Consider the following 13988-nt stretch of genomic DNA (forward strand, 5'->3'; position numbering starts at 1 on the left):
TGATTTCTCTCTCCTCCATATAGATCTAGATCTTGAGAAAAAGCACCCAAATCATGGAAAAGAGAGGAGATTGAGGGTTTGAGAGCGAGAATCAACCTCGTACAGTGCCCCCTTCAACTAATCAAAGGGCAACCCCCTAGAAAATGACCACTTTTTAGGGTTTTGAGGTCAAAACCCGAAAAATTTGAGGAGCCGTGGGGAAGAAAGGTGGGTGTAGCTGCATTTATAGACCAGACTTAACCGAGGCGGGCATTATAAGGAAACCGCCTCGGTTAATCGCCTGTTAACCGAGGCGGTTGGGTAAGGGCAACCACCCGGTTAATCCGCATTAACCATGGCGGTTATGTTGCGGTTGCTGGCCTGGCTGCCCTGCCTCGAATACCTGAGGTGGGCAACCAGGCCAACCGTCTCGGAGCCCCAGAGTGAAACGTCGCGCAAAAGATTTTCTGTAGTTGTGAGAGCACACTGATTGGAGAACAAAATCAAATGCTAGGATTCAGAAGAGCTCCGCCCCCCCCACCCCCCCCACCCCCCACTATGCAATTGCACAATTTCAATAATACATTTGGAGTGGATACCTAAGAGATGAAAATAACTTGCCGTGAACTTGTGTTTACTTCACCAAAATACGTCCGCATTGATTCATGACTTCGTGGTTTGTGCAAAGAACCTTTTCCTTGTTAGAAAAGAGAACACAGAATCCATCACTTGTCTGCGTGCAAGCAGAACATCTCGATCTTTACAGTGCACCAAGCCAACAAGACCAAATAGAGGTAAAGGTGCCAAACTGTTTTTTCAGATAATGAAATAAAAATATATCTCAGCCTCTACATCATCTGATGCATATGTCCAATATTTATTACAACAGCTGAACCCGCAGTATGAGACCCCAAAGAGTAGAACAATGTGCTTAAGATAGCCCCGCCATTGGTAACAATGTATTGCTAAACTTCCATCCGTAGTTAGAGCTCTGAATAATTATTGTACTTGCATATATGAATGTATCTTCTGTTTATCAAACACAATGTTATTTCTGGAAAGCCATAAGAGCTTCTGTACCAACTAGAAGTTCTTTAGATTCCAAGTTTACTCCATGATGCCAAGAATTAGTCCCCTGCCACCTAGCATGATTAAGTATCTTCATTTAGTGAGAATTACACCTCCTATACAAGAGCCATAGAATTACTCATGTACTTGTGTATTTACCGGAAGACGGGTAAGATATGGAACTTCTCTATAGTGAGTTCTTGTATTTGTACCATTCACAATGGTACGGGGCGATTTCATTTCTTCACTACAACGTGATCGAAATGTGATTTTCGCATGTATGTGTGACATGTATATCTGAGTCTCGTAGGTAATAACGCAACCTTTTATACACAGCGAGGACAATATGTTGGTCGCCAGCAGGGAGATACTCTCCAATCCACTATCCACTGCCTGCCGCCCAGAGAACTGGGCCTAGCTTCTCTGAGGCGTGAGCACGGATAGCATGCCTTTCACCATTACTACTTTCGTTGGCGTTCCGTGGATAAATAATCACAGCGCAAATGGACCGGATGGTTTCTACGGCGACGTGAGCTCTCCTCTGCCGCAACGTCGTATCCGCACCTCCAGCACCGAGCCCCACCTCGTCCGCTTCGTCTTGCAGCACTGCCGCCGCGGTGCCTGAAACACATCCAGTAGTTCCAACGTGTAAGCAAAGCACGGCTGGTTTCAGACGAAAGGCGATAGGGACAGCTGCGGCTGCGGCACTTACCCGTCTCCAGTCACTCTCGCTCATCCTCGGGGCGATGACCCTGACCGTGTGCACCGTGGACGCCGCACGGAAGCTGGCCTTGTCGCACTCCCCCTCCTTCTCCGACGACGGGGCGGCGTGCCTCGCGTACTCCGTCACGGTGGCTCGCGCCGTCTCGTTCCGGACCTGGCTGAGGAAGAACACGGCGGGGCGGGCGCACGCGTCATGCGGGCTCAGCGGCCGCGTGTTGAACACGAACGGCCCGTCGGCCCAGCTCCGCCAGGTCCGGAACGTCCGCAGCGGCACCTCCAGCTTGTGCGGGGCCACGGCCCACGGGTACACCTGAACGGTGTAGCCCCACGAGACGGAGACGGACCAGACGTAGCCCGGCCCGCGCTGGTAGCAGAAGCTCTGCTGCAGCATCCGCGCCGGGTCGAAGCGGGACGCGCCCACCAGGGGCCGGACCGCGTCCAGCACCGTCTTGCCCCGCGGGGTTATGGGCTCCACGTGGTCCAGGTGGTGCAGCGACACCAGCGGCGCCACCGGGTGCGCCGCCAACATCCCGTACGCGTCGCCGCGGATGTCCACCTGCAAGCATTGCACGGGCGACATGTGTGTCAATAAAAAAAAGCTGCGATGACTCTCTCTGAAAAAAAAAGGGAAAGAAGCAGTTGCAGTAACTTTTGTGCACGCGTATGAACCTCTAGATTCTCGAGGCCAGTCCAAGTTGGTGATTAAATGCAGACACTAAAGTTTAAAGGTGTCATGTTGACGTGAGTGTTTAAATAGTAATAATAAAACAAATTACATAAATCCTTAGTAATCCACGCGTTAAATTTATTAAGTATAGTTAATCCGTCATTAACGTATATTTACGGTAACATCATATTGTCAAATCGTGAACTAATTATGCTTACAAAAATCGTCTCAAAAATTAATCTCAATCTATGTATTTAGTTTTATAATTAGTTTATATTTAATATTCTATGTATATATCTAAACATCTGATATTATAGAAACTAAAGTTTAGTCTATATTTAATACTCTATATATCTAAACCTCGTGACTTTTTTTTGGCAACAAAAGGTTCAGCCGCGGAAGGAGACAAACGGCACCCGGCGGAGTGTGCACCACGCGACGAAACGCAGAAGATTTTCGCAGATCTGAAGAGTACTCCGTACTCCACGTTCGAAGGCGAACTGGCTCACGGTTCAAAAATCAAGGACGTGTTTAGATTGCAAAAAATTGCAACCCGATGAATAGTAGTATTTTCGTCTTATTTGGTAAATATTGTCTAATCGTGGACCAACTAAGCTCAAAAGATTCATCTCGTGATTTCTAACTAAACTGTGTAATTAGTTATTTTTTTACCTACATTTAATGTTCTATGCAAGCGGCTAAAAATTAATGTGATGGAGAGAGAGTGAAAAAACTTGGAATTTGGAGATGATCTAAACAAGGCCCAAAACAGCGTGATGAAACCGGGTGGCGGAGTCGTCTGTCCTAGTCCTAGGAAGCGGCAAGTCTTTTTCTCTGGCGACGTAGCACGGTAGCAAATGATGATGGGATGCTGCGCCGTCTGCGCCGAAGCGAATCACGCCCGTTACACAAAGGTCGGTTGGTCCGGCTTCCAGGTGCGAAGCGACCGCTCGCGGGCTCGAGTCCTGGTGGACGAACTTGCTTGCCTCACCGGGGCTGGCCCCCAAATATTTTCTGTCCACAATAGGGTTGTGACGTATCCGTCACCTACGAAATTAAAGAATTTTGGTGATCTTAAGAAGGATGTGATCTTCAGATCTGAATATAGTTATATGTTTGTTTGTACACGGATGGTGTGAGTAGTGTGCGTGTGTTGTGTGGGTGTGCATGTGTACGAACAGATGCTACAGCTGTATCTAGATAAGAGGCAACCAAAAAAAAGTTAGGGTCCGTTTGGCAAAGCCGTGCTCCCTGATTCTCTGATGAAGTGATTCTGAGGCTAAAAATGATTCTCTTTAATTTTTTAGCATAAACTCTTAAAATCACTATGGGAATCACTTCACAGACTCCGGAGAAGCTATTTTTTTCCAGCTCTCAGTCTCTTAGTTTATTTCAGAGAATCACTTCACTTGAGAAAAAAAACCCGTTTGACAGACGAGGAATGATTCTCTTTGAGAATCCGCTCCACGGAGCGCTCCCAAAAGGACCCTTACGAGGCCAATCCGATTCTCACCATTTCCCAGGGTCCAACACGCTTCCGACCTATAACATGTTCGGTTGGCTGATTCGTATCGTTGCTGGTTCGTAAAGAAGTACTGCTGGCTAGTTTGTGTCTGAAAATTTACTATCGTTTACGATAAATCACCGCCAAACGAACTTGCTGCTGGTACTCGCGGCGCACACTAAGCCTAATCTCGCGCCACCTAGACCGGCAATTTCTCGTCACCCGTCACCCGAAGAGGACGGCCGCACACCTGGCCCGGCGAGGTCACGCGTCGCACCAACCAACTACCGGCACGCTCTGGGGATGGCGACGTTCAGATTTCGGCCACAACCGCCCCCGCACGACACGTTCTTTTACAACCTTCGACTTTACGGGCTCCAAGACGAGCCGACGCTATTCAGTAAAGCTACAGAACACTCAATATCTAGTGTTTTGGAGCTAACTCAATATCCGAATATTAGATTGATCAAGAAGATGGTGTGGACGAGCCACACTAGATTGATTTTAGTGTTAGGTTGTGGTGGATGGAAAAGGATCTAGCATCGCTGCCACCAGAGCCAACGGGGAGGCGGGTTGGCCATGGCCGGCGACCGGGGAAGAAGGGAGGAGATAAGACAGATATTTGATCACAACCGGCCATTTTACATTCTACGCTAAAAAAACACTCTTAGACAGTTTCAATCAAGTCTTACTCTGAGCAAGGATGAAAATAGACGGAAACTAGCAGCAAAACGAAAACGGGATCAGGACAGTCGAGAAACCAAAAAAAAAAATGGTAGACAGAAATATTAAGACCAACAAACATAAACAGGAACCAAACACATCATGACAATATGCCTATTGGGCATGCTATTAGGAGCCTTGTTGAAATAACTTGCGGGCTTCTTGATGCTTCTTAGGGCTTTCTAAATCCTTGAACTAATATTTGACGTAAAGACCTAATGTTTAAAGGTTGTTGTAATAATAACTGCTAAATTTTATCCAAGTTTTGTAAATAAGGGGTGTATACGAGTCCACATGTTAAAAACGCAATCCCAGAAAAACACACGTAAAAGCACCTCATTCGGCTTCCCATTCTATTGACGTACGAAAACGAATGGAGACACTCGGAATTATCCTATCTGTTTTCGCCCCCATTCGCTTCGTTGGAAAAAACAAGCCGAAATACTGTTCCGGCTGACTTGATATGACAGAAAAACACTGTTCCAGCTAAAAAAGACGAATTATAAGAGAAGCGAACAGAACCTTCATCTCTACCTATCATACTCTGAGGCTATGAGCCACTCATCGTGGTCGTGGACAGTGGACACACCACCACTACGGCTCTATGTCTACGGCGAAGGCGTGCGCCAGTTTCATCATCATTTAGTTAGTGCGCCCAACGAAAGGTCAAACACCGAGCGGCGCATCTCTTACGCCCAAAATGCCCATCGAGCCCATGCCCATGCCTGTGACCATGCAACAAGCAAGCAACACAACACACATGATTTGGCTGAATCTCTGCCCGACTCCGCGCCGGAGAAAATCTACCTTTCGGTTCATTGCAGTACTAACGACGCCGGCTGGGGCACGGCAGAAGAAATGCGGTGGCACTGCCGTGGTGCCCGGCAAAAAGAAAAGAAGAGAGGGTGTCCTTTTTTTAGCGGTGGTTGGCTAGGCCAGTCAGTGCTCTCCGCTCTTGTGGCCTGTCGATGCTTGTACTGCTCGATACCCACGCCACATGGCGACATGCCCACATGGGGTGAACTGGTGATTCGTGAAAGAGAGCGAGAGGTGTCGCTCGGCTCAAGCTCAACTCAAGAACTGCACGGACGAGTAGGCCTGGGTCCGGCCTCCGGCCTCCGGCCCGGCGACTCCACGCTGTCCTGAAACTTTAAATCGAATAGGAATAGGCCATGGTCATGGATGGCACTGTCCGTCGCTCCGTCGTCGCATCGCATGCCGCCACGGCGCAAGCAACAGCCGGGCTCCACTGATTTCCGGAATAGGTTCTGCCTTTGCAGCAACCGAAAGATGCTTCGGCGGATTCACTACGCAGGACAAGGGATCCTGAAAGCTGCTGAAGCCTGCCTGAGGCCTTTTCAATGGGGGGAAACAGTGAAAGCTTGTGTCAAAAAACTCTGATCCAGGGTGATGCAGGGAAAATCAAACGGAATCAGCATGGTCAGTCAAACTGCGGCACTATGACTAGCGGAGCTGAATTTGGCATGCGAATCAAAGCCTCAGATAATCCGTTATCGATATACCTAAGATGGTTATAAAGGACATTTTTGGTTTGCTTAGACTTAGACACAAGTTGCGTACTCTTCTTACTAAAAAATGTCATTTTGGAGTTCTTTTTTTAGTATTCCATTCCAGTTGACAAGGAAGCATACTGTATGCAAGTGCTTAGTGGTAACGGACAAAGAGATGCAATGCAATGCAGCAGCTAGCGTTAAGGACGGACGGTCTGACCTGGTGGAAGCCGGGCTCGCGGGTGAGCGGCACGCCGAGCTCGCTGAGGCAGGCCTTGACGCGCTCATCGCTGCCGAAGAAGAACCTGTACCGGCCGAGGCAGCCGTCGATGGCCTCGGCGAGCGCGGCCGCGGCCGGGTAGCTGACCGCGAACCCGCCGCCGCCGAAGGCCGTGCCGTACGAGTGCATCACGTCCTGCTCCACGCTCTCCGACGGCGCCCCGACATAGTACATCTCCTCGTGGTCGTACTTGCGCAGCACGGCCACCAGGTTGTCCGGGAAGAAGACGGTGTCGTCGTCGCCCATCACGAACCACCGCACCTCCTCCCGGTCCCGGGCCGTCGTGTCGTTCCCGAGCTCCGCCGCGACGGCCAGGAACGAGTCCGCCACGATCCGGGCCATCCGCGACGCCGACGCGCGGTCCCCGAACCGGGACGCGTCCGCGGAGACGCGGTACGGCGGGCACGTCGCCGCCGGCCACGGGCTCACGGGCTGCTCCTCGAGCCAGACGTGCCCGCGCATCTGGTCGGGGCGCCACCACAGCTCCGCGTAGCCGCGGCGCTGGTCCCACGTCCGCGCCGACGCGCCGATGCCGAACACGACGTGCGACAGCGTCGTCGGCGAGCGGGCCACGCGCGCGGCCGCAGGGCCGTCGGCCACGGCCGCCGCGTCGTCACCGGGGAACTCGCCCAGATCGCCCGCGGCGCAGTCCTGGCACCTCCACAGCCGGTACAGCCCGTGCGCGCCGTCGTCCGGGAAGAAGGCGACGTAGGCGAGGAAGGCCAGTGTGGCCGTGATCAGCGTGGACAGCGACGCCGCCACGCACCGCCGGCGCTGGTCGCCGCCGCCCGCGACGCCGCCGGCGCACCCACCGCCCTCCGCGACCTTCCATTTGTGCAGCATCCGCCCCTGCCCGAGATCGCCGCCTTCCCCGCGCTACGCCAACGGCTTGGCGGGAATCTCGCGAGGCGGGGCGAAATGGCCGGCAGGGCTCGAGACCCCCGGCCGTTCCTTCCCTGCGAACAATGATGAGAGGCTGGCGGTGATGCGCCCCTTCCGATCCCCGTTCTCGGGGACGGCGGGATCGTGGCGGCCACGAATGGGAACGGAACGTTTCTCTGCGCTGCTCTCTCTCTCCTCGAGCTGCTATATCCCGGCGGCGCGGCGCACGATCGATCTCGCCTTCGTTAAAAAACCAGGCGGCGGCGGCAGCGATACAGCGTATACGTCGTGGCCTCGTGGGTGCTGTGGTTTGGACGCCTCCTTCCTTCCTTATCGCTCGCAGGTGGTGTTTAGTTTAGCTCTGGAGGACGCCGCGACGTGGCACGACCGGAATAAAACGCGCGTTTTTAATTAACTCTCGGTTTGATAGGGTTTGGGCCGGGAACGCTTGAGAAGCAAGGCTCGACTCGACTGGACTCGAGGAACGAAGGAAACTGCTCGTCCGCTCGATCCTCTCCTCGCGGTACACGATGAGTCTGCGTAAGAAACCACGACTCCCACGACCTATCGCTTTCCGTTAATCGGTTGATACTGTTTGTGCCCTCCCGCACCCGCAGGCCGCACGCCGAGTCGTGACGGAGGCCGCAGGAACCGCATGTGTAAGAGACGGCGGGCGGTGGCCGGCCCTCCCGCCGGATGCGGCTTGCTTTTGACGCCACCGCGCTAGGCAAATGAGCAAGCCTCCGTGTGGAGCCATGGGAAGGACCGCCTCCAGCGCCATCGCTGTCTACTTTCTCGGAGTGTTCCGGCCCTTCAGCTAGGTGGCGAGCACATGGACGAGTCACGAGTCAACAACTCAACATAGTCGATCGGGTGCAAGAGCGGCAGGTTCAAATGTGGCTACCATCTGTTGAGCAAACTTGGATGTACTGGTAGCGACGTACAAGGAAAGAGAAGATGCCGGCATGTCGACAAGGCGCTATGTACTTCGTTGAGAAGATGCGGCATGTGGCGCTACGCCTTGGACGATTTCCAGTTTGAACAAATTGATTGATGCACCCACCGGCTCCCGGTACAAAAGTGTTTCAGATCTATTATTTTTTTCCCCCAGAAACGTTTTTATGCTGAATTAGAATTATTTCCTGGCATGTGGATAGCTCGTTAAACTATTGAAAGTAAAATTAGAATTAAGAGAAATCAGGTTTTGAGTGTCTAATCTTGGAATAAAGATTCCTCCATTAAAAATTACTAATATAGTGCCTAGTTACATCCATCCCTCCCCTCGATGGAAAATGTGTTTTGGAGACGACCTTACGCTCCAGTGCTCCGTTTCGCCCATATCGCCATTCCCAATCCCAGGCTGTCCCTTGCACGAGAGACAGCTTCGATTTTTCTTGCTCCCCATGTTTTCTCTTGATTGCCCTTCGTCTGCTGCCTAATGATGATTGACCAACTAGTCACATGTGTAAGCCGCACTCATCATCAGTAGAAGAATGCTACGAAGGCGATCATCATTTCGTCAATGCAAATGCTAGACCAAAGTAGTACTAGCTATGTGCAATTTCAAAAATCAGGGAATCCTGTGTGTCTGAATTTTGGCGGCGTGACTATAGGGTATGCTCGGCTGCACTTTTTCCTATATGTGCGGCTGCAACATAGTTCGTAGGAAAATATAGCAACATCACAATATCAAACTAGTTTCATTAATGCATTTATTTGTAAATTTGATATATTTATAATAAATTTGGTCAGATCTAGAGAAGTTTCCCTTACAAAAAAAAAAAACTTTAGGGTTGTTTGGTTTTCTCGTCTCACCTTGCCAAGCAATGTTAGCCTTGCGAGTCCACGTGAGTCAAATTGGCTCTTCCAAGCTAGTAATGGAAATTTTTGCTTGGATAGGAAACAAGGCAGGCAGGCAAAGGAAACAAACGCATGTCTATTCTAGTTTCTTGCCCAGCGAGATGAGATGTGCACGAGCAAGGAATCCAAACACCCCAAAGCAACTAATATTCTAATCTTTTTGAATCAAAGGTTGGCTCTATGGCCTTTCCATTGGAAACACTGGCTTGACTAAATCACGAGCAACCAGAGTATTTACAAATTCTGAGAGGGGGTGTGCCCAAACATATAGGTCACCCGGGTCCCAACTCAGAGCAAGCTTTGCTAAGTCATGTGCAACAGAGTTACAAGATCTAGGGATAGAAATAATGCCACTACATACGAAATGCTCTCGTAACATGAAACAAGTATCCTTGATCATCATCCCACAGGTCGCCAAATCCATAGTTGAAGATTGTAGAGCATGCTGCAGAACAGACGAATCAACCTCAACCTGAATGCGTGATATACCGTAATCGTGGCCGCTTGGAGAGCTTGTTGGCAAGCTGTAGCCTCTGTAGTGAGTGCATCTGGTGCCGCACCCAACCGTCCAGCCCCGGCCAGGACTGCATCACCATCATGGTCGCGTACAATGAAGCCCCAGCTGCCTTGGAGCGTCTCCGGAATGAAGGAGCCGTCAGTATTGATTTTACTTATATTCTAATTTTGACAGTAGTGATCAGGGAAGTCTAATTTATATTTAAATCAGTCTTTTTCCACGCACAACCATGTGCCTATCAAACAAGACAAAACACTTCGAGTTAGCACCGCATGTCCGCACAAGTAACATAATAAACCAATTCAGCTGTATTTGTATAAACCTGGTCATTATAGTATTTTGCTACCTCATCAGTGCTGCCTCATTAGGCTTACATTCGTAGATCTCGACAACCAGAGAGTCATCTTCCTTCGAGCTCTCCACTTTGCAGCATTGCCTCCGTGGAGCCTGGGTGAAAATCGCAGTTCAAGACAGAAACAAAGGCAAGATCATTAGCATCTCAACAGTACCAACATAGTTGATGGATCATAATAATAGGTTCATAACAACAAAGGAGTTTAACTTATGTCTCTGACATGTGTGCATGCATGAGCAGTTGAGCACACGTACCCTCTTCCAGACGGCAGGATCCATCTTGAGTGCGAGCACTCGGATCGTCTGCACCTTGGCGACCGCGTCGAAGCCGGTGCCGTTGCAGGCGTCGCTGCTCACCAGCTCCGGCACGTACTCCGTCGCAGTCCGGTTCTGCCTCTACCCGGCCGACTCCTCCGTAGTGACGCGGTCCAGGTAGAACATGATGGGCCGCCGGTGGCATGGCAGCACGGTAGCGTTCGGCGCGGCCTCCGGGCGCGTGTTCACGGTGAACGGCCCGGCCGGCGACCCGGACCACGCGCGGAACGTACGGAGCGGCGTCTGCAGCTCGTGCGGCGGGACGGCGGACGGGTAGAGGTGGACCATGTAGCCCCAGGAGACGGACACGGACAGGGTGACGGCGGCGCCCCGCGACCGCGGGCGGTAGTAACAGATGGACTGCTGCAGCGTGCGCGCCGGGTCGCGGCGTGACGCGCCGACCAGGGACCGGACCGCGTGCAACCGCTTGAGCGAGTTCGGCGAGATCGGGCGGAGCCGGTCGAGGTGGTGCAGCGACACCAGCGGCGCCACCGGGTGCGCCGCGAGCAGGCCGTACACGTGCCCTTTCAGGTCCAGCTGCAACGTAGTACGAAAGCAACGCAGCCAGTAAAAATGTGAGTGAACGAACCAATGGTCGGCGCCTGTTCTGCAACGATTTATTTTGATGATGGGTTCTCTTTCGCTCTTTGGATTCATCCAGATCGGCTCCATTTCACTGTGCGTCCTGCTTCTACCAACCGGAAAAGCCAGTCTGAACGAACATGTGTTGTACCGACGATACCTTTTTTCCACTACCTCAGCTGTCAGCACCCTTTGATCCAGAATTCCATAGAAGCAAAGACCACTCTGACACGTTTGCCAACAAAACTGACATGAACATCGCAACCGCAGAGATTTTGTTGCCTCCTTGTCTCTCTGGGCATGAGTCGTGACAAGCATCCCTCGTCGGTACGTGGCAGGCCCAGCCAGCACCAGTAGTGAACCGAGTTCACGGTGGGTGTGAGTAAACTGTTGTATTGTTGTATCTCTAACGAGGTGAACGACGTATTTACCTGATGGAAGCAGGGCTCTCTGGCCAGCCGCACGCCGAGCTCGGCGAGGCAGGACTGGACGCGGTGGTCGCTGCCGTACAGCTCGTTGTAGCGGTCAAGGCACCCGTCCATGATCCCGGCGAGCGCCGCGGCAGCCGGGAAGCTGATGGCGTACCCGCCGCCGCCGAAGGCCATGGCGTACGAGTGCGCCACGTTCTGGCCCACGCTCTCGGAGCTCGACCCGACGTAGTACAGCTCCCGGTGGTCGTACATGTCGAGCACGGCCGCCAGGTTCTCCGGGAAGAACACCGTGTCATCATCGCCCATGACCAGCCACCGCGCCTCACCGCTGCCAGGAGTGCCAGCGCCCTCCTCCAGCCCCGCGGCCGCGGCGGCGGTCGCGTGATAGGCCTCGGCCACCGCCTGCGCCATCCGCGCCGCGGCTGCGTGTTCCCTGCCGAACCGTGCCGCGTTCGGCCGTAGCACGCGGTAGGGTGGCCATGATGGGTGCCAGGGGCCGGAGGGCTCCCCGTCTAGCCAGACGTGGCCCCTCATTGCCCCCGGCCGCCACCACAGGCCGGTGTACTCCCCGCGCTTCGCCCAAGTGGTTTTGGACGCGCCGATGACGAAGACGATGTGGGAGAGAGTAGTCGGTGAGCGGGCGGCTTCGGCGGCGGCTGCGGGCGCAGGAGGGTGCTCGCAAAATGGGCGTTGCAGAAGGCTGTGGTGGATGCTGTTCCTGGAGAATAATGCGAGGTAGGCGAAGTATTATGAGAAGGAGAGAAGCATAAGCGCGTACAGAGATGGCCGGAACCAACTCCACCGCGCGTTCTTGGCATCGGCGTTGGAGAAGACAGAAGACAACCGCCGCTGCAGGGACATGGCAACTGACGCGATGGAGCATCAGCATCTCCGAAGAGGCGAAGACGATACAATTTTGTTGCAACATGTCCTCTACCTACCAGATTCAGGACAGAGACTTATATTTCTGTTCTTTCATTTATCCGTACTGGTGTTGCCGCACATGCCTATAATTTTATCTGATATATAAACATTAACAAATATTTATGTATAAATTTAGAATCCAAGACTAATCAAAACCGCTTATATTGCTCAATGCTCATATTATTCTAACACAGTACTAGTGTAGATATTTTTTTTTATCTATATCTACTTATCTAATGTAATAGACTTTAATGCATTGCATGGCCAATCGTTCTCTATACTTTCCCATCCTACTTATCGCACCTTAGTATGTGTTAACATACGTTTAGTTGAAGAGCCCTTAGTTGAAATAGTCTCATGTGTTCATATTCTAACACAACACTCATAAATACTTTTTTCTTTATATCTGATTAACATTATTTATCTAGTTACAATTAGTTTATCTACCTTTTCGTCCTTACTTATAATTTTTTCCTTTTGCATTGCACTTCAAAGTGAATTGACTATTGTTCAGTTGATATTCTCTTTTGTATTCCTATTCTGATGGAATACTTAATTTGCATCTACCAGTTATGCCATTAATTATCTAAAATAAACTAGAGTATTCCCTTAGATCAAATTCTAAATTACCAACATGTGCCATGATAAAATTATTTAAACAACAATTCATTTATATGTTTCTTAATTACCCAAATCTATTACTATTAATGTATAAAGAAACTAACTTAAAGTAAACCTATATTTATGGTTTAGCAACCATGAAAAATGTTCCATTAAATATTGATATACAATGATACTAGCACATTACTTAAAATTATATTAATATCCATGTCAACAATTCATGTAAGATATTATTTTAGATAAATCTATACATTTTGACTGAAGCATTATGTCGGTGTTTCGTAAACCGGACTAGTAAATTTATACGATTGTCGCGCTGCTCTAGGAAGACGATGGTAGCATCCAATAGACACGACGAGTTATACTGGTTCAGGCCAGAGCCCTACGTCTAGTCTCAGAGAAGATCGAGTGCGTGTTCCTCGCTTGAATGCTCTAAAGTTCTTACAATAGGGGGTGCAAGAATGGTGAAAGAGGTGGTAGAACTTATGCTAGACGAGGGGCAGCCCGAAGCTCCAGGAGCCCTACTGCTATGGATAGAATGGTAGAGGATGAAGAATGTGACCGTGTTCTGGAGATGGGAGCCCTGACTGCCCTTATATAGAGTTCGGGACCAGGGCTCGTTACAAAAAGGAGGTTCCCCCGATCGAAGGGTCGAGAGCCTGAGGGAGGTCCTAGCCGACTTGGCTTGCAAGCTATGCCGTCTTCTGATGCTCGCCCGGGTGTGGCTATCGTCATGGTCTTGTGGACACGTCACGGCAGGGTCTGACGTGGTGCTTCTGTGCTGGCCGTGGCAGCACTATAGCCATGGTGATGGCTCGTCAGCTGTCCTGTGCAACGCGGCATCCGTCATGGTCTTCGCAGTCGTCTCTAGGTTTCCTGGGGCGTTGTATCCGTAGTAGGTGGCCGCCCTGGGTCATTGTTCACCTAGTCGCTCCGTGGGGCTGAGGGCCACAACCCCGATCATTGGGGTCGGGGCACTCCGCTAGCCTGGAAGGTCTCTAGGTCGAGACCCTTGTCATGGATCCCATCCCGTAGTGGGTGGGATCG

General features: G+C 51.2%; 2 protein-coding genes across 2 annotated transcripts; both read right to left on the reverse strand.

Moving 5' to 3' along the window:
- Positions 1 to 1182: 1182 nt before the first annotated feature.
- LOC136547901 (uncharacterized) lies at positions 1183 to 7694 on the reverse strand. The gene is made up of 3 exons (XM_066539594.1): positions 6396 to 7694; positions 1760 to 2326; positions 1183 to 1668 (listed from the first exon to the last, which is right to left on the reverse strand). Exons 1-3 carry the CDS (start codon positions 7296 to 7298, stop codon positions 1567 to 1569), a joined length of 1572 nt encoding a protein of 523 aa, XP_066395691.1. The 5' UTR covers positions 7299 to 7694; the 3' UTR covers positions 1183 to 1566.
- A 1660-nt stretch (positions 7695 to 9354) lies between these two features.
- Positions 9355 to 12306, reverse strand: LOC136501856 (uncharacterized). The gene is made up of 4 exons (XM_066497385.1): positions 12241 to 12306; positions 11397 to 12114; positions 10324 to 11190; positions 9355 to 10161 (listed from the first exon to the last, which is right to left on the reverse strand). Exons 1-3 carry the CDS (start codon positions 12255 to 12257, stop codon positions 10465 to 10467), a joined length of 1461 nt encoding a protein of 486 aa, XP_066353482.1. The 5' UTR covers positions 12258 to 12306; the 3' UTR covers positions 9355 to 10161; positions 10324 to 10464.
- Between the last annotated feature and the right edge of the window lie 1682 nt (positions 12307 to 13988).

Source organism: Miscanthus floridulus, chromosome 1 (assembly GCF_019320115.1).
Source record: "Miscanthus floridulus cultivar M001 chromosome 1, ASM1932011v1, whole genome shotgun sequence".
In the NCBI taxonomy this organism is placed as follows: domain Eukaryota; kingdom Viridiplantae; phylum Streptophyta; class Magnoliopsida; order Poales; family Poaceae; genus Miscanthus; species Miscanthus floridulus.

Bases quoted from the DNA above. Each gene is read 5' to 3' on its own strand.
- LOC136547901 (XM_066539594.1), bottom strand. From the start codon at position 7,298: ATGCTGCACAAATGGAAGGTCGCGGAGGGCGGTGGGTGCGCCGGCGGC. The intron at 2,327-6,395 runs GTCAGACCGTCC...CAATGCTTGCAG, and splicing joins GCGAGCCCGGCTTCCACCAG to GTGGACATCCGCGGCGACGC. The intron at 1,669-1,759 runs GTAAGTGCCGCA...GATGTGTTTCAG, and splicing joins GCGAGAGTGACTGGAGACGG to GCACCGCGGCGGCAGTGCTG.
- LOC136501856 (XM_066497385.1), bottom strand. The intron at 11,191-11,396 runs GTAAATACGTCG...CAAACGTGTCAG, and splicing joins GAGAGCCCTGCTTCCATCAG to AGTGGTCTTTGCTTCTATGG.